This window comes from Balaenoptera ricei, chromosome 12 (genome assembly GCF_028023285.1).
Source record: "Balaenoptera ricei isolate mBalRic1 chromosome 12, mBalRic1.hap2, whole genome shotgun sequence".
NCBI classification, from domain to species: Eukaryota; Metazoa; Chordata; class Mammalia; order Artiodactyla; family Balaenopteridae; genus Balaenoptera; species Balaenoptera ricei.
Window position 1 is genome coordinate 17701285 of NC_082650.1, and position 20739 is coordinate 17722023.

General features: G+C 42.2%; 1 protein-coding gene across 2 annotated transcripts in view; it reads right to left on the minus strand.

Moving 5' to 3' along the window:
• SASH1 (SAM and SH3 domain containing 1) overlaps positions 1–13832 on the minus strand; it is a 308428-nt gene extending 294596 nt beyond the window's left edge. For both annotated transcript variants that reach the window (XM_059941034.1, XM_059941030.1), the window contains exon 1: positions 13656–13832. Coding sequence is in view for 1 of the 2 variants with exons in the window: in XM_059941030.1 (XP_059797013.1) it covers positions 13656–13667 (12 nt within the window). In the remaining variant the exon portion in view is untranslated. The remainder of the gene's footprint in view (positions 1–13655) is intronic.
• Positions 13833–20739: the final 6907 nt, after the last annotated feature.

Consider the following 20739-nt stretch of genomic DNA (forward strand, 5'->3'; position numbering starts at 1 on the left):
TTTGATGTAGTCAAAGCTTCTGAATATTTATAAAGATTTGTTTGTTTTGTTTTGGTTTTTTTTTGGAGAAAGACAAGAAAGGCAGTAACAACCTTACTGGGTTGTTATTTAGCAATTCAACCTTTATTTCAAAGGACAAATGGTAAGGAATTATATTTATAAAAAACCTCAATATATAGTCTTTATAAAGTTACTTATGTAAGTGTAACTCTATCCATAACCTTTGGTATATTGCAGTTTGGAACACAGTTATAACTAGCATCTGAGGCAATGGGGGGTAGAGGGAGTAGACGGTATAGTGATGAAAATAGCCTCTCGTGCTTAAAACAATCACAGGTCTTCCTTCCACCAAGAACCAGTGACACCTCCTGCTGGATTCATCTTCCAGTTTATTCTTTCTATCTTACAAACCTGCAACAAGCAACCATAATACATATTTCTTCCTGCTTGCTTCCCTTAATCACCAACCTTCAGCGGCCCTTGGGAAGATAAGAAGCATCCCTCTTCCTTCCATCCGTTTGGTAGAAAGAGGGAAGTTGTGGAGGAACTATGGGTAATCTATACACATGTCCAGCTTTTTAAAAAGAATTAGTTTCAGTATCCTCAACTTCCATATATATATATATATATATATATTTTTTTTTTTTTTTTTTTTTTTCTGAAGACGACTTACTTGAGAGGGAGCTTCGTTCATTGTTGTTTAGAAAAGATTTTAGTAAAATCGTTCCTATCAGTTTAGAAAGAAGAAAAGCATACCCATCACCTGTGCCAACTCCTACTATAGTGCACTGCTCAGGGGTGCAAACATTTTTGGACAGCTAAACAAAAGTATAAATAGAAATAACGGTTTCAGAAAGCCTCTTTTACTGATTTATCAAGACAACTTAAACACATCCGGCTTATTATCTTTCCCTATCTATACACAATTCTGTAAAACATTGGTGCTGGTAAAGTGATATTTCAGATCATGTAGGGATGGATGATCTCAATTCCAGACAGCCAAAGCAGTATAGGTTACTGAAGTTGATCATTTTAAATGCAACTAGAGTGTTTTTTGTGAGTCTACCAAAAATTTCGGTGATATATTTGATAAATCCACACATCAACACTTTATGCAATTTCTTTTAAATTTGTCATGCTTTATTATATAAGGTAGGTAAAGTCTATTTTTTAAAAATCAAATCATGAGATATTTTTTGCAATTACAGTCGATCCTCATCTCATTTCATATTTTCTACCTCCTAATAACAAAAATAAACTTACTTAAAGTTATAATACAATTTTCAATATCAAATTTAAACTGTGTGAGTTACATGAACAAACATTTTCTTTAGGAGGTAGAGAAGCAAAATCGTTTAAAGACCAGTAGTTGATGGATTCTTATGGTCTCCATCATACGGTCACTTTTTTCTCTCATCAGCGGAACCCCCTGTGTTTGAACTCAATTCTTGCTCATGAGAGACAAGGACGAGAACTGCATCTTTCCAGACAAGAGGGGCCTTTCTTTCTAGCATAATCAGAAATGCTAAATTTTTTGTTTGCACAGCATTTTGAGACTGAAGGCCCTGTTCCAAGAACGTTATCAATATTAACTTGTATAATCCTACTTTCAGTGCTAAGGGGGTCACTATTATGCCTTCATTTCACACTTGGGGAAACTGTGGCAGCTAGTCAGTAGCAAAACCAGCATTCAAATCCAGTCCAGCCGGCTCTCTCAGCCTGTGCTTTCGATCACTGCACTACAGCTGCCTCTCCAGAAACATTTTCAAGTCTCGGGTCTTTTTAGGAAGTTCTCAGGATCATCCCCTTCTTGCTTTGGCCACACCTAGAATATGTCCACTGTTTGAGGATGATGATGAAAATGATAACATTCAGTTACCTCTCATCTGAGAATCAGTTTCCATGCAAAGTGTTATTTCCTCATTATATAGATAAGGAAGGGAGGAACAAAGGGTCCGTTGAGTGAAAATGAGACCAAGTTGAAAATTTTATTGAAGTCCCCAGCCCTGTGATCTAATCACAAGAAAAGTTTCCATTCCCAGGAGTCGCTAGGTAAACAGATTTGAAGAGAGAGAGAATGAATGTCACTGAAGGGAACATAGGGAGAAAAACCTGAAATGCAAAACTCTGTGCCTGCAATGATCATTTGTAAGGACATGGAAGCAAAATGATTTCATGTATTCATTCAACTTCCTGTGTGTGGGATAATGTATTATCATGTACATAGTCATAGGCATAATGCTGCGGCTATTAGCTTGGTAAACCAGCTGCGGGCTGAGCAAGGTGAGGGCCCTCGGTGTCTCTTCCCAAGGGGCGTGGCCCCATTTTCCTTTCCAGCTGAGGAGCCTGACTTGAGACAAGTCACACCCGGCTCTGTGCGGGCACATTCCCTACCTAAGAAATCGCTTGAGTCACTTGCCTGATTCTCAGGTTTTAATGTAGGCGAGGATGAAAATGTATGGAATAGTTTCACGTTGCTAGGCTATTAAAGACAGTGATATTGATTGTGTCTGGGGGGGAAAAAATCCTAATCGTTGATTTATCTGCACAAATTCACTATTCCTACGCTACCTAAGAGTCCCTTTAGCCTGGGAATTCATTTGATATTGTGGTCCACTGATGCAGTGGAGGTAAACAAAATCTAAGTGCCCCACAAAAATAAGAACAATCGTAGGATGGGAGGGGGAAAAAAAATCAAAAAGCTCAACTTGTTTTGAATTTAAGAAGAGGGAAAATAAAACTTTAAAAAATAAAAGGGAATTCCCTGGCGGTCCAGTGGTTAGGACTCTGCACTTTCACTGCCGAGGGCCAGGGTTCGATCCCTGGTCAGGGAGCTAAGATCCCACAAACTGCGCGGTGCGTCCAAAACAAATAAAATAAAGTAACATAAAATATTTTTAAAAATAAAAAGGAAAAGATTCATATTTTTCAGTTTCATTTTGTGGGTAGTGAAGATGTAAAGAAAAAGGCTGGGGAAATGTATACAGAAAAAAAATAAGGAAGGCTAGTGGCGAGGGTGAGGCTTAGAGACCAGCGGGCAGAGGAGACTACAGAACAGGGAGAGATGGGGGGAAAGTCTCAGTCATTGCAAAGTGTTTTAATGGACTTGAACTTCTGTCACTACCTTCTGTTCACCACTGTTATCACTGCCCTTTGAAATTCTGATTAGCCAATTAATCACTGTTCTCAGCCCCTGTAGCTCACCAAAGGGAAAATTATGCTCCTGGTGTAGCCAAAGCAGTATCGCCCCATGTCTAGATGAACTCAAATAAAACCAGCCTTAGAGGTCAAAGTTTCCCTCCTCCTGCCTTAAGTAGCCACAGTAAATTCTAGGGGACCCAGGTCATTTTCAGATAAAAACGCTGCCTACATATCAGACTTTTAACATGTACCCTAAAACATTTAAATACAGAGAACTCCTCTCTACAGACTGTATTTTTAGTTTGGCTTTGTTCCCTTTCAAATCTATTCGCTAACCTGTATACAGCTATGCAAAAGATATTTGTGCAGATAGGGGACATAAATTCAGTACTAAGCAAGCTCTGTTGAAGCTTTGTCATGTTAATACCAGCCACAAATGAAAGTAAAATTTTATTTTTAGCTTTAACCTCATAAATTGCCCAAAAGCAGTTTTTTTTTTATTTCCAGCTGATTTATTTGAAGAAAATAGGCTCAGATTTATTGGGTCTGTTAATAAAAAAAAATTAAATGACCTCCTGTAGTTTTGCTGCTATTTATTGATCTCTTTCAAATTTAGTAAGCAATTCAATCTGCAGTAAGGCGTGTTGAATGAAATGGATTGCGAATGTAAAAATGGAATGAACATTTAGAAAGCATTTTCAAGTCCCAGAAGTAGCTTTAATAAATGAGAATAAATTAAATTCACATCACTGGAGAAAAAAAGATGGATCTTGTTTTAGTGGTGAACTACACAGAAACACTTCTTTGGATGTAGGATCTACTGGACCTTTTTAAGAAGCCAGCTCTTAGAATGGATTGCTGCAGCTCTGAAGAGTGAAAGGTCCATCATAATCTGTCTTGTAACCATATCTTCTGAGACTTTGAGAAATTACTTCTAACATCATTAGGGTAATTCACTCCTGTCTTCCCCATCCACCCCCTGAAACTACTATGACCACCACTACTAGTAGCAGTAGTGATGATGATGATGATGGTGATGATGATAGCACGACTTCAGAATGAGAAGAATTATGGGGCGCTTTCCCAGAATTAGATGAAGTGACCTTCATATTACCAAACCCACATGTACGTTTCAGTACATTTCCTATTTCACCTTTGTTATGGTTGCCACTATCAACCATCCCTTTCTTCTTGAAACTACTTTGGCTTCCCCAGTACCACGCCTCATTCTGTACTATTTCTCTGCAAACTTCTGTCTTCTTCTAGGTCTTCCTTTTGGGATCTCTTGACTTAGCCAGCTCTTTAACCTGCAACTTTAAGGTAAGCCTTAATTAATGAGGTTTCCCAGGGCTTTGCCCTGGATCTTTCCTTGGTTTATCCTTTTTCTAGGCAACCTCCTTTACACCCTTGGCATCAACTAACTCCTATATGTTGATTTCTCTCTCTCTCTTTTTCATAACTCACCACTCAGTCCTCATCTCAAACTCAATATGATTAAACCTGACTCAGTATTTTTCCTCTAAACACGTTTCTACCTCTGTATTCCCCAGTGATACCATGATCTACCCTACTCTCAATGGGACTCCTGGGAATTCCCTGGCGGTCTAGGGGTTAGGACTCCGTGCTTCCACTACAGGGGCCATGGGTTCGATTCCTGGCCAGGGAACTAAGATCCCATGTGCAGTGTGGCTCGGCCAAAAAAAATGGGAGTCCTCCTCTGACCTACACGACACAGGAACTGTTTTCTCAATTCTTCCAACAACGGCACATATCTAGAACCATTCTAGATGCTTAGGAGGGAAGTTAATTAACTACACACAGTAGGTGCCTCTGGACATTAGAGCTTGATTCTCTCCAAGAATCCAGGCTGAGAAAGGTTGCATCTAATCTGAAACCCAGCAGCCACCAGAGACGGCTCCATCTCCTTCATTCCCTCCATGCAGTTGTCATCTTTACCCAATTTTTCACCCTGACTATACATGCAGGGAGGCTTAGGTGTGGATTTGCTGACTAAAGCTGTCTATTTCTTATCTTCCTGATAGAAATCCTCTTCCCTCCCGTATATAGTAAGCTTTATCCTGACTTAAACCCCTGCCTCCATCTTTGCCTTCTCTGGTTTCTCCTCCCACTCCACCCCAGGTCACTTCTAAGAGACAAATTTGGTCATAGGCTTCTGCTCAAACCCTTCAATGACTCCTCTTGGCTTTCAGATTAAAGTTTAAACTCTAGCATGATCAAATGTATTGTCAACCCTGTCTATGTCTTCACATTTCCCACCAACCCCACCTCCCCAAACCCAGGCCGCAGTCAAAACCAACTCTCCCCAGGTAAAATTAGGTTTCTCCAATGGCTTCTGCAGCACCCTGCACAAATCACATTCTATTGCAATCATTCATTCATTTAACAAAATTTACAGAGTGCCAACTATATGCACCAGGAAGGCAGTTATGAGCAAAACAAAGCCCTCGTTCTCATGGAATCCAATTCTACATGGGCAAACAGTAAACACATGAACAAATTAATAAAATAGAGTAATGGGATAATAAGGGACTTGGAAGTTCTTTCATTAGGGAAGTTGGGGTAGGTCTCTTTGGGAAGATAACATACGAACTAAGAAATAAGCAACAAGAAAAAAGAGGCAACAAGAAAAAATTTGCTATAGAGAGAATAGCAAGTTCACAGGCCCCTGAGATTGGAACAAGGTGTTTGAGAGATGGAAAGAAGCCAGGGAAAGCTTGAGAAGTCACTGAAGTAGAGGATGAGAGGGAGAGATCCAGGAGATGGGCTGGAGAGTCAATGGGGTTCAGGTTACGGGTTTAGATTTTATTTTAATTGCAGTGGAAAGCCACTGGAGGGTTTTAAGCAGGGCAGAAAGGTCTTATGGCAGCTGGTGGGGAATAGACCATAAGCAGGCCAAGAGCAGAGGCATAGTCTGGATTCAAAGTCATGGCGCCTTAAACTGGGGTTTTAGCAGGGAAGATTGCAGGATGTGTCATATTTGGAATATAATTTGGATGTAATGTCAACAGAAGGTGCTGATGGATTGTGCATGGTGGGTGGGCGTTGACTCTTTTTCTAGCCTATAAGCTCTTTGAGGGAAAGACCTGTTTCTTCACATCTGTATTTTTAATTCCATCATGGTGCCTGGCACCTAGAACGTCACTAAGACTGGTTTATGAATGAAACAAGCTAAGGGGAAATTACATTGTAGCTGGGGGTTGTCAGTGCAGGCTTTATGGTAAAGGTGAGAATGGACCTGTAACTTAAAAGATGGGTAAAATTTCAACTGGTAGAACTGGAAATAGAGGGAAGGTGAGCTCCTAACATTTCTGGATCCTGGGACAAGAATACAAATGGAACCCACATACCTCCTGTCTTAATATTTTTAAGTTTTAAGTCAAACTAACAGACTGTTAAAATGTGCTCTACCTGTTTTAAAGTTATAAGTCAAGCTAAATAAAATATGCTCTATCCTCTACCTTGACAAATACGCTTTATAATCACTAGGCTCTGGAACTTGGCAGTGGAATGGGAGAGCCAGCCCCCGGCCCCTGGATGAGGCATGCCCCCTGCCCATCCTACCCCAGGTCCCTCATATGCACACACGTAAACACCCAGGCCTGCAAGTCTAAGCTCAGTCCAACTTACCACTCCTCCCCGCCCGCCACCCCCCCCAACTGCGCAGGCCATGAAAGCTGCCATCAGGCCACTGGAGCAGGGAATTCTGGGTCTCAGGTGTTCAGCACATGGACTACAGGGCAGGACTTGGGTTCAGGGTAAGCACATCCCCTTGGGCCTGCCAATGTGTCACCCAACGAGGAGGAATAAGGCCAGAGCAAGGCCCCCTAGAGTGTGAAGCTGGAGTAAAGGCCCTTCTTACCTGGATCTGAGGGTAGTGCTGGTTGAGGGGGTAAACAGGGAGAACCACAAGGCATATTAAGGGGATGGGCAAAGACTAGTTTGTTTGGAGCAGATAACTCACACAGCCGAGTAGAGATTAGATCCTAGAGGGATAAGAATTTGTGGGTAAAGAACTTTGATCCCATGGGCAATGGAGGGTCCTGAACTCTTAAGTAGAGGAAGACATGATCAGACATTTGTGTGCAGGGGGGCTGAGGAAATGGGAGAGAGAGAGATGACCAGAGTGACTTGACTGCAAAGTTCAGGGTATGAAGGAATGAGAACTGAAAGCAGAGAGAAAGGAGTTCATGTAACATCTAAGAAGAAGAGACAACCAATTAGATGCAGGGGGCAAGGGAGATGGAGAAATTGGGCCAAAGATGATTTTGCAAGAAGAAATGTGGCTGGCTGCATTATTCCTAGTGCTATGCACTGAACGTTTGTGCCCCCTCCTAATTCATATTTTGGAGCCCTAATGTGATGGTATTTGGAGGTGAGGCCTTTGGGAAATAATTAAGTCATGAGGTTGGAGCCCTTATGATGCGATTAGTGTCCTTATAAGAAAATGAAGAGAGCTAGCCCTCTCTCTTTGTCATGTGAGGATACAACGAAAAGGCAGCTATTTAAAAGCACCTCGATCTTGATTTCCCAGCCTCCAGAACCGTGGGAAGTAACGGTCTGTTGTTTAAGCCACCCTGTCTACGGTATTTTTGTTACAGCAGCCCGAGCTGGCCAAGACACCTTACATAAGGCTCCTCTTTCTGAGAAGTCAGGACCTGGTGTGGGTATGCTTTGATCACTGTTTCTGTAACCAGTGCCAAGCCTGACTTCTCAGGACTCCTATGAACCTGGGTTCTCTCTCAAGGTCTTTTCGAGTAAGCCCCCTCTGCACCTCAGCACCTCTATCCACTGCCAGGCTGAGTACGGGAATGCAATTTTAGCTATGAGTTCTAAGTTATATTTATTTTGGGGTGGGCGGGGGGTGTTTCAGAGATTATAAAAATGTAGGCGTCTTTTAGGAAAGGATAAACAAGTCAGTCCCGAGGCAGGCACCCAGGTCATGGTCAGATAAGGTTAAATGAGAGATGACAGGGTGATGTGGACTCAAAGGATCTGGGTTTGACCCTGCCTCGTACCAGCCACATGACCTAGAAAGTCTGGCCCGGAACTTCTTCCAAAGTACTGTAGCATGAGGGTTTTCTGTCCTGACGTGGATGCTAGGAGCAGGGGGGCAGGGGCGGGGGCGGGGAGCCGTCCCTCCAGGGTGCCAGCCCCAGCCCTCCTCCTGCTACACCGAAAAGGCGAGGACAAAGGCCAGGGAGCTTTGGCTGCAAAAGTCAGACGCATCAGGGCTGCAGTGTTTTGACAGAACCAACAAATTAAAGGTCTTTCCCACTATAGAAATTTGTGCCATTTGATAGAAAAATAACAGTTTTCTATTTTACATATTGGAACAGAAAATAACCTGTGGCCAAGACCTCCATAATTTTCCTTGTGATGTTATTTTTTTCGTGTGGGCTCTTATTGTGACCATCGGTGGTGATGCGCTAACTAGTCGTTTGTCACTAGTTCTCTTCTTGTCCTCTTCCCACCGTTGCTTGGCATCTGAGTTTGTTTTTCATTTCAATCAGTGGCACACAATTTCAAGCAGATGTTTTCAAAAGTGCTTGACTTTTAAGCAGAGTATGCAGTGCTCTCTTGACGGTGCCACCGCCGTACTCAGCCCCAGATCTGGTTTGCAAATGAAGATGCTGGTGCGCTAGTCGGCTTGATTTTGGACTGATTTCCGCGGGGTTGTTATTGCTTGGACCTACCCTGGAAGCCGGTCAGCATTTTGAACCTGACCACGCTATTTTCGGGGGGGGGAGACACAGGCCCAGCACAGACTGTAGGGCTGGGAAGCACACGCTTTAGAGTAGGGCGACCTGCGTTTGAACCCTGCCTTCACTGCATGCTGGCTGTGTGATCACAGACAACGCTTGCAAGTTTCTTGTCTGTAAAATGGGGGTAAGAATGGACCAGCACCTCGTAGGCTGACAAGCGATAAAGTGTGTAAACCATTTTGGTTCAATGACTAACATGGAGTAAACACTCAGTACATCCCAAAAGAGTGGTATTATTTCTGTCTAGATTTTAAAAATCCTTACAAGAATCCTACGGGGTAGGTTGCTATTAATATTATTATCACTGGTTGTGGATAAAAAAGCTGAGGCACAGAGTGGTTAAGTAACTTGCCCAAGGTGGCACAGCCAGTAAGGGGCAGAGCAGTCTGGCCCCAGGGCCTCTCTGGGTCACTGTTTGTTGCTCAGTGGGGCTGGGTGGTACATAACAAGCAGTGCATACTGTATTTCAGGCGCCAGGAGTAAGCAAGTCACAGCACAGGATTTTATTTAACTCCCTAACCTAACTCCCTTGCTACGTTCTGGGGGATGCTATTACTAGCTTTGTGATAGAGATGAGGGAAACCAGAGGGTCAAATGAGGTCAGGGAGGACTTATGCTGCTGAGAGAGGCTGGCCCCCCAGGCTCTTTCCCTGCACGCCGCTGGGCATGGATCCTTCAGAGCTGGACGGACCTGAGCGGTCATCTCTTATAAATGTCCCCAGGATGCCAGTGGGGCTCCTGGAGACCCATGAGTTGGAGCCCATGTGCCCTGACTCCAGCCCATTGTTTTATGTTTTTGTTCATGGTATTACGATAACAATATCAATGGCCACTGTAAGTAATTCAATATACTTCATGTTTTCTTTTCCTCTGGCCACAAGTCTTCTCATAATAAAAAGTTTCTAAAATGAGTTAAGTATTAAAAACCTAATTTGCACAAGCACGAGGAAGTCCAGAAGGCCAAGTAAACAAGAAATCTGGGCACTTTTCTTTAGAAAATAAAAGTAGTAGGGAAAAAAAAAAAAAGGCTAAAAAGTGGTAAAAGTAGATGAGAGAAAGGAATACTGCAAAATCCTTTCATGTCATCCGTATTCTGGAAAATTACTGCCCACGGTCACATATTAGAAGATAACGCTGGTTATGGTTCTGCCAGGAAAAAGGTAGGTTTTTTTTTTTCTGAATTAGGTATTTTTTTTGCTAATTCTGCCCACTATATACATACCATAAATAAATTTTAGTGCTGTGGAAAAGTACAGGCATGCTCTGTGAGTTGATTCTAACTGATTTTACATTTGAACCTTACATCTGGGGATACAGTAAAACTATGCCATAATTCATCATCAGTAATAAGATAGTCATTAAAATGTCGCTTTCCATGATACCTCGTACACAGCTATTTATTACTGAGAATCTCATTTTTAAATGTTTTAACCTATTACAAGTTTCCTTGTTACCGGCCAAAAGGAAAGGCAGCTCGGCAGAGTCTCTCTAAATGTCCTAAAGGCAGCCTCTCTCCTCTCCAGGGCGCACTTCCAAATCCCAAGAAACACACAGCATTAGTTTTGCCAAGTATGTTGTGGAGGACCTATTTTCCATTAAGTTGAGCCAGTTAGTCTTGTACGCTTTCCCTTTTTTAGAACCTCTGCTTTTGTTTGATACACATTTGGAAATTTTATTGATTTCCCAAGAAGCTAAGTTCTGCACAATTTAGCAGAACCAGGAAAGGTATCGACTGAGTTTCCCACCGATTTCCAAATGGGATTATTTTCTTTCAAACACTTACTGGATTTCGGTTGGAATGAGACAGGTGGTTTTAGGCTCAAAGCTATTCAAGGCTGACAGAATAATAAAGCAAGGCCAGCAGCTTTTCTCACAGAGACCCTGTGCAAGGGCTGGCAGAACCCTGCAGGCTCTGCCCTCTACCTCTGCAGAGACAGGTGACAGGTGATCCCCACACTGACTTCAGATGAACCTGGCACCTCCGGGCTCCTGGGGACCCAGGGTGACTGAGACAGGCCTACCTGCCTCCCTAGAATGTTTTGGTTTGGAACACATCTGAGTCCATTCACCTGTGCTGACCAAGGGCCACGACTGGAACGGACAAGGCGCCAGGGTGCGGGCAGGTGGGATGGGTCCAGGCATTCTCTCGGTCTTGCCCATTCAGCTCAGTTCAGCAGAAACACATTGAGTCCCTGCCAGGCTGCCATACAGCACACAAAAAACTATTTGTCACGGAGGCTTGCAATCTCCCTCTCACGCAAAGCACTCTGGTAATACGAAATTCGTCTTCCACCTCTCATCCAAGCACTAAGTCTCTGGTAACTCAGAGCTGGGAGAAAGACCAAATAAATATACATCTTGGCACATCTGGGGACCCAGTTGTATTTAAGTCCAAATAATGCCAGAGAGAGTTCTTGTAGGAGAACAGAGTTGGGAAATCATTATTATCCTGTGCGATAACATTAGCTGACATGTGTTGAAAAAGACAGTGTGCTAAGTACTTTACATGCATTATCTCAATTAATCCCTAAAACATCTCTAGAGGGAAATACCACTTTTAGTACCATTTTTACAGAAAATGAGGCATAGAGAGAAATAAGTGTCGACAGTCATTTAGCTGATAAGTGATGGATTCGAAACCCAAACCCGGGTTGGATTAACTCCAGGGTCTAAGAATGTAACCATTTTTGCTAATCTGCATTTATCATTTAATCTTATCTATTAACATGTGGGAAATGAGGAACATACAAGTGTTTTCCTCATCTGAACATGTCTTTTTTTAACTTCACATCAAAATGCACGCACCGCCAGTTTCTACCAATTACAAACGCACAAATCAGAAACACAGCTCAGCCCAGTGTCATGAGCCACGGATACTCTCGTTAGAGAAAAACCAGCTCGAAAATATTGCACTCGGTGTGGAGTGACAGAACTGTCATAAAGGTAATGATGTAAAAAACAAAATCTGCCATCATCCAGTTCCTGAATTTCTGAGGAGTTGTCTTCTGCACCAGCTAGTGATGAACAAACACCCTTCTTCTATTCATCATTCCCAGTTTTATACTCTTGGGACTAGGTTATCATCACTATCAAACCAGAGATATAAATGACTAGGAAACATTTAGTTTTGGGCTTAGAATCCTAGTAAATCAAAACAGCAAGAGGGAAAATAAACTATAAAGTTACGATGTCAGCTGGAGATTCTTTATGGTTGGGCGTTGACAGTGGTTTCCAAGTTTTAGTATTGCAGATGGTGGAAAGCAATCTGCCCAGGAGAACCAAAGTCTCCAAGCTCATACAGACCAAAGATAATTACAAGATCCTTGAACTGAAAGTCACCTCTATTGCAATCCCTGCTTTCAGGACCATTTGGTTGTTTATATGAGCAGAGAAGGCAACAGAACTGTAAGCCTTTAACAATACCTGTATGGGTAATTTACTTGAGAAGTCAGAGGACTCAACCCCACCCAATCTTTCCTCTTAACACCCTAACACACACACACACACACACACACACTTTGGCCAGAGAATTCTAGGCTTCTACAGAAATTACATCTTAACTGAGTCACTGAATTATATTAATTAAAACGATCTTCACTCTTTAAAGTTGAATTTTGCTATAATTTTTTTCATGGAAACTTTACTAATCCTCTAAAAGCTGGGAACAGAGATTCTTAATCTGGGGTTCGTGGATACGCTCCCCTGAAACAAGATGAAGAATTTACTCAGTGGAGCTGCATGTGCAATATCCTGTGGAGAAAGTTCATAGCTTTCATCAGCTTCTCAAAGGAACCTGAGACCCCTTAAAGCCCCAAAACTACTGTCCTAGATACAGGTCCTCTAGTGTAGCTGAAGGACATGAGAGTTAAAAAAGATCCTATTTCACTCTTACTCAGCACTTTCTAGAAGTTCATGCTGACAGGAGGTTCTAGCCCAGCAGTTGCTTCTTTTTTATAAAAACCAAAACAATTGTTGGAGGTGTCAGCGTCAGGGACAGGTTTTAGCAGGAGAAGGTGACAGCATCTCTGAGTCCCCTCCCCAGGAGCCACTGCTGGCCACCCTACAGTCCCCGACAGCACATTGCACGGCGCAGGCATGCGCACAGAGCTGGGCTTCAATGCGTGGGGTTCAGTCCTCGATCGGTTACTTTCTATTGGTTGCATGACCTTGGTCAAATAAATGCTTCCCTATCCAATTTTTTTCATCTATAAAATGGGGAAAATAATAATTTCCTCTCAAGAGTTATGTAAGGATTAAATGAGATAATGTGGAAGTAGGGCAGGACACACAGTCACCTATCTGAAACCCTTGGGAACAGATGTGCTTTGGAATTCAGGCTTTGGAATTCAGGTTTTTAAGAAATGTAATATATTCCTATCCTCTACATTCGTTAATACCACCAGCATAGCCCGTAATAAAACAAATGGATATTTCTACAGCAAAACTATGAACATTCACATTAAGACGGATGAACCAAGATTACAGACAGCCTTATGTCAATTCAGGACAGGTTTTGCCACCCCAAAATGTCAGTTTTCAGAGCATTTTGGATTTGGGGATTGAGAAGAAGCAACTGTCAGCCTGTCTTGAAGAATCCTACTTTCTTCAGCTCCCAAGGCCCTAATTCTTGTCATTGCTGAGTCACCAACCTTGGCTTATCCTCATACTTCTATTCTCCGTGCATTGGCGCTGGGCCTGTGGCTGAAGCTGGTACCAGTGTATTTCTCTTACCATAATGCTCATTTGAACCGTGTTCCGCTTGACCCGTGGCTCCCCTCTCCTACTATGGCTCTGAGTGAAGAAGACTCCTCTCTTCTCTTGGCTTTATCTCAACCTCTCCCAGTTCCCGAGGCAATCTCTCTCCCACAGCTCCCCTGTTCCAAGGGCTGTCCGCCTCCTGTTTAATATATTCTCGGAAACTCTCACAGTTACTCCCAGTGACGCTGGCAGGTATGCTGGTGAGAAGAACACTCCTTCTCCTGGAGACAGATGAGACATTCCTCGGTTTCACTCAGGTATGCCTGAGAGCTGCTGGAGAGGAATGACGTGGCAAATCCTTCCGGACGGCGCTCTGAGCCTCTCTTCCCCCATTCCAGAGTGTCCCAAGAGAAAGAAGATGGGCTCCAACATCAACAGAACAGCCGAGGGTGACACTTCTCGGGGCTCAGTGACAGTCAGTGGCAGGTAGCAGCTGCCAAAGGCTACCCTCATGATACTACATGGCCGTGAGATCACACGGTTTAGTATTGGTGGTGCAAAGGGGACGATCAGACATATGGGGGTTTGATTTCTCCTTCTTTCACATGCTGTGTGACCTTGGGTAAGTTACTCTAAATTCTCTGGGCCTCAGCTATAAAATGGGGATAACATTACCCACTTGACTAGGGCGGTAATTAGGAGTATGTCAGCTAACCTATATAAATGCCCCAATAATTATCCAGTCCCTTCCTTCAGTGCCCTTCCCTAGACTTTCCCTTACTAGTCCGGGAGACCCCTGAAGGGCAGGAACAGATCTTCTCCTTTTATTTATTTCTAGCGTAGGTTCTGGCCCATAGCAAGCAACCTTGTAATAAACTAGTGAATAAATGAATGCAATTGTTTTTGCAGTTGGTAGCACACCTTTAGTTCCTGCTAAATCAGATATCCACAATTTGAGAAGAGGAAGCTAGGGTGAGGATGCCTCAGCCAGAGCTTCCTGGTCCAAATAACCATGTTTCCCTCTGATGTGGATAACAGAGGTAGACTGCACAAGCTCTTCCACTCAATAATAATGTTTTCTTTTTAAATGGAACTTTTAATTTTATAGACAGAGTATTACATCCTAATAACTAGAATGAAAAGTCTTTCTTCTACTCAACTGTCTCATTTAATTCTTATTACAACTTATTTGGTAGGTAACATTATTGTTTCCATCTTATAGCTACAGAAACAGAGATCTGTGTTCATAACTGATGTTTATCATTCGTATTAATATAATCCTAACCAGTGTATGCTTTCTTTTTCTTCCAGGTTTATTGAGGTATAATTGACATACAGCACTGTGTAAGTTTAAGGTGCACAGCATAATGATTTGATTTACATATCATGAAATGATGACCACAGTAAGTTTAGTGAATATCATCTCACACAGATATAAAATTAAAGAAATAGAAAAATTTTTTTGCCTTGCGATGAGAACTCTTAGGATTTACTCTCAACTTTCATATATAACACACAGCAATGTTAATTGTACTTATCATGTTGTACATTAAATTACATGCCTAGTACTTATTCATCTTTTTTTTTTTTTTTTTTTAAGACAATCAGATGTTTTTATTTATTTATTTATTTATGGCTGTGTTGGGTCTTCGTTTCCGTGCGAGGGCTTTCTCTAGTTGTGGCAAGCGGGGGCCACTCTTCATCGCGGTGCGCGGGCCTCTCACTATCGCGGCCTCTCTCGCTGCGGAGCACAGGCTCCAGACGCGCAGGCTCAGTAATTGTGGCTCACGGGCCCAGTTGCTCCGCGGCATGTGGGATCTTCCCAGACCAGGGCTCGAACCCGTGTCCCCTTAATTGGCAGGCAGATTCTCAACCACTGCGCCACCAGGAAAGCCCCTTATTCATCTTATAATTGGAAGTTTGTACCTTTTGACTACCTTCATCCAATTTCCCCTCCCTCCAAAGTGTTGCATTTTTAAAAGATGTCTCAATTTAGAGTAAGACTTGAAGATCTACTACATCTCAATACCTTTTTCACTAATCCTCAACTATTATTAATTAAACCTTAATTTAATTCTAGCATTCTCTTGGGTTCAAGCAGATTATAATGACCAAACTAATTCTAAAATATTTTGTAGACCCCAAGATTCATTTAGGGCTTTCACTGGTTTTGGAAATTAAGATACCTTGGATTTAAAAGCTTATTCAAGCAGCTTTGCATATAGTTGTTCTTCTGTTTTCTTGGACTAGAGAAGAAACTAAATGATTCCAATTTAACAATACAGAAATCAATGATGCTGTTTTTGCAGCATTTTTAATTAGCCTCAGTTCCTTATCTGTAAAGGGGGCACTAACAGTATTTGCCATGCCTATGCGAGACACCCGTGGAAACACCAGGGCTTTGCCAGCTGTGAAAAGCTGCAGCTGCTGGATGTAACCTTATTGTGAGAGACTGCCAAAGGTCCTTTCCAGTACTCATTTTCCATAATTCCAAGATTATGTAGTCCAGCAGTAAACAACATTTTTACTTACAATCTACATTTTTCTTTCTGTCTGATCCTTATTTTTGCTATGTCTGAAAGAAACTTTGGGGAAAAAAATGCAGTGTGCGTGTGTGTTTCTTTTTTCTTATAGTACAGTAGTTCCCCCCCTTACCCAAGGTTACACTTTCTGAGGTTTCAGTTACCTGTGGTCAACTGCAGTCTGAAAATATGAAATGGAAAATTCCAGAAATAAACAATTCGTAAATTTTAAATTGTGTGCTGTTGTGAATAAAGTGATGAAATCTCGAGGCTTCCAGCTCCGTCCTGCCCTGGATGGGAAGCAACACTTTGTCCAGCATATCTCACCCTCAGTCACTTAGCAGCCGGCTCGGTTATCAAATCGACTGTTGTGGTATTGGGGTGCTTGTGTTTGATTAACCCTTACTTTACTTGATAGCCCCAAAGTGCAAGAGTAGTGATGTTGGCAATTTGGATATGCCATAGAGTAACCATAAAATGCTTCCTTTAAGTGAAAGGGTGAAAGTTCTTGATTTAATAAGAAAGGAAGGAAATCATAAGATAACGCTAAGATCTATGGTAAGAACAAATCTTCTATTTGTGAAATTGTGAAGAAGAAATTTGTGCTAGTTTTGCTGTTGCAATCTGCCAAAGTTACAGCCACAGTGTGTGGTAAGTGCTTAGTTAAGATGGAAAAGGCATTAAATTTGTATAAGATAATTTGAGAGAGAAACCACATTTATGTAACTTTTATTACAGTATGTTGTTATAATTGTTGTATTTTATTATTATTGTTGTTAATCTCTTACTGTGCCCAATTTATAAGTTAAACTTCGTCATAGGTATGTATGTATAGGGAAAAAACATGGTATATAAGGTTGTCCCTTGATATCTGTGAGGGACTGCTTCCAGGACCCTGGTGGATACCAAAATCCGTGAATGTTCATCTCTTATACAGAATGCTGTAGCATTTGCATATAACCTATGCACATTCTCCCTATACTTTAAATCATCTCTAGATTACTTATAATACCTAATACAATGTAAATGCTATGTAAATAGTTGTGAATACAACCTAAATATTTTGTAAAACCCTCTGGTGGGATGCAAATTCAAGTTTTGCCTTTTGAAACGCCCTGGAATTTTTTTCCCAAATATTTTAAACTTGTGGTTGGTGAAATCCACGGATGTGGAATCTGAGGCTACAGAGGGTCAAACTGTATAGGGTTTGGTACTATCCGTGATTTCAAGGCATCAACTAGGGGTCTTAGAACGTACCTCCCGTGAATAAGAAGGGACTACCGTACACTTTTTCCTTTTTTGCCTGTAATAGAGTAAAACAAAAGGCAGTCTCCATGAGCAAGCACTGTGACGAGAATCCAGGTAATAGAGGAGAAAGATCAGAGAGAAAAGGGAGCTGAAGCTAGAGACTGGAAGGGCCCATTTTTGAAGAACGAGGGAGGCACCCTGGTTGGAAAGCACTTCTGCTGCTCTGATAGGTAATACAATGCATTTCTACCCCAGAAAACACTGACAGTGTAGATAAAACATGTTGCTCTGGAGGTTTGGAGGTAAGATGCTCGATATAGCTGACGACGGGTGAGGACCATGTGGGGAATAAAGATGTATAAACTCCTCACACTCAGCCTATGTGATCTGGCACTGCCTCCAGGATTCCAGACCAGGTGTACGCTTAATTTAGCCTGGCCCTGCACACCGCTCCCCACGAAAAGGAAAATCTCTCTTAATTTCTCTTTTCTGTCCATTCCCTTTTTGTTTCTGTCACTAGAACCTTAAACTATGCCTAGATAGAGGCACACGGTCACACAGATGAGTCTACTTCATCTCTTCCGATGATGAGAGGCAGGTGTACATGATGGGAGATGCAGAAACAGCCTTTGATTAATATTTCAGTCACAGGAGAGGAATTTGGCTACAAGATGAAGGCGTATTAAGAAATAGCTCCCAGACAAATGGACTTTCCGAGTTCACCTTGAAGCATCCAACATCAGATTCACACTGCATCAAAATTCAGGTGATTTATACAGTCTCATTAGGTTCTATTAGTATTAATGGGACATATGCATGTGTATCGATACATGTATTAGTGCAGGCAGATTTCCCAAAGGATTTTTGCTTTGGGGCAAAAGCTGCTATTATGTGCACCTTCTCCACAATGGAAATAGAATTATATCCGCTAAATAAGTGCAGCTGGTCCAACGATGTGGCCACTAAAGCCTGGGGCTTGAAGCCAGCTCAAGCTGGAGTTTCTAGGTTTAGCAGGTTAATGACAAACTGTTTTTGTTTGTTCGTTTGCTTTTTGGCTGCGCCGCGAGGCTTGCAGGATTTTAGTTCCCCAAGCAGGGATCGAACCCAGGCCCCCTGCAGTGGAAGTGAGGATTCCTAACTACTGGACTGCCAGGGAAGTCCCAATGACAAACTGTTAAGCAGACTGTTTATTCTGAACCTGAACCTTTGACTCCAACTGTTTTAATTGTTTTAAAAGGGACAAAGAGGAGAAAATAAAATGATATTAATACAGTTTAGATCTAGGGTATTGTTAGCTTTGCAAAACTGAAAAGCAGGGGGAATTAACATTTGATACCTCGTTCTCTCTATTCTGTCCCCGCTCACCACACACCCATAAAGCTCCCAGCAGCACACGGAGTCCTCTGTTCTGTTCCTGCTTCCTTCTGCCATACCTCCCCCCAGAGCCTTCTTTCACACTCTGGTGTGAACATCTAATAGCAGCATAGAAGTGTCATCCATTTCACTAATAAACTTGGCCGTGTGGCACGACAGGCCTCATGGAAAGGGAAAGAATGTTAGAACTGATCAGTTCTGGGATGGAGACGGAGAATCCAAGAAGGATGGTCATAGCCAAAATCAAACACTCCGTTGCTGCCCCGTGCAATATGGTAGCCACTAGCCACATGTAGCTAAAGACTTTAAATTTAAATTAGTTAAAATTAAAAGTAACAATTTTGTTCCTCAGTCTCACTAGCCATGTTTCAGATGCTCAGTAGCTACATCTGTCTAGTGGGTACTGAATTGGTGAGTGCAGACATAGGACATTTCCACCATCATGGAAAGTTCTCTTAGTCTGTTCTAGTGGGAAATGGTAAGTCAGGATTGTGACACCCAGTGATGTTTCTCAGGAAAATCCAGTCTAATGGGCAGGGATGCTCTGTCAATGCTTAAACTGAGTTGGGGAGGTCTGTCTGGTCCCTTTGTTTTGCAGGAAGAACGTGGGCAGCGGCTGGGTGTTGGTGGGCACACAGTGAATAAAGGAAAACTCTGAACAGCGTGGGCACCTTTGAGCTAGGATTGATCTGATCATTAACTCTACAAGGACTAATAGAGGATAAGAGATGCTGAGGAACTCAAAACACTGGGTTAGATAGAACATGAACATAAATTTAAAAAATTACATAACATTTATGTTAATAATTATTAATGATTATTTTCTATTTTTGGCAAGTGTCTTAGTCTGCTTAGGCCGCTACACCAAATTACCATAGACAGGTGGCTTAAAGAACAAACATCTATTTTTCATTTTTCGAGGCTGGGAAGTCCAAGATCAAGGCGCTGGCAGAGGCAGTTCTTGGTGAGGGCCCACTTCCTGGTGTGCAATCAGCTACCTTTTCACTGTGTCCTTACTTGGTGGAGAGCAGAAAGAGAAGCAAGCTCTCTCCTGTCTTTTCTCATAAGGGCACTAATCCCACCTTGAGGACTCTATCCTCATGACCTAATTACCTCCCAAAGACCTCACCTCCAAAACCCTCACACTGAGGATTAGGGTTTTTCAACAGTTGAATTTCTGATGGGGGAGGGTAAACATATAGTTCCTAACAGCAAGTTATACTGGCTTTATGCTACTGACATAAACCTTCTTTTCAAAAAACAGTTATTAAAATTTCAAAGGGGGTAAATTTAAGGAAAAATATTAGATGAAAACTAGTATGGGAGAAGAGCAATATGGTAAAATTCCTAAATGTGGTTTGCAAAGGATGGCACTTTGAAACACGGATCCAAGGTAAAGGGTCTGGTCTGTTTCTCAGTAGGGCCACCTTAACCATCAGGGGCACCAGGCACAATGCCCAGAACCCACAATACTTTTAGAGAGCCATGCCAACGTGTTAATTTCTTTTAAGGAAACTATAGTCCGAAGAAAAAATACACTTTCAAGTCAAAGAAATGTCTTAATGAATAATATATATATATAGTATGAATATATTTGAATATATGATATGAAAATATTTGTCTTTATACCAACACAATTGTAAAACATAACTTTCAATATTTTTTAATGGAGGAAGTGGCCCACAAAGCCAAAAGTGCCCGGGGCCCATGAGTATCCTACCACCACCCCGTTTTTAGGTACACATGGGAGGAACCTTGAGGCAACGGGACACAGAAGGGTAGCATTTGCTCAGCAGCATAATCAGTGGGCAGGGGTGGGGGACTCGGATTTCAGCAGGAAAGCATAAGTATAAATCAGAAAGCAACAGCAGCGCCCCGTGCATGCCTGCCAGCTAAGCATGGTGTGAGCTAAGGTGCAGGTCAGCAGACAGGGTGCCCAGGGCTCAGCCCAGGCCCACCAGACACCAGGCTTA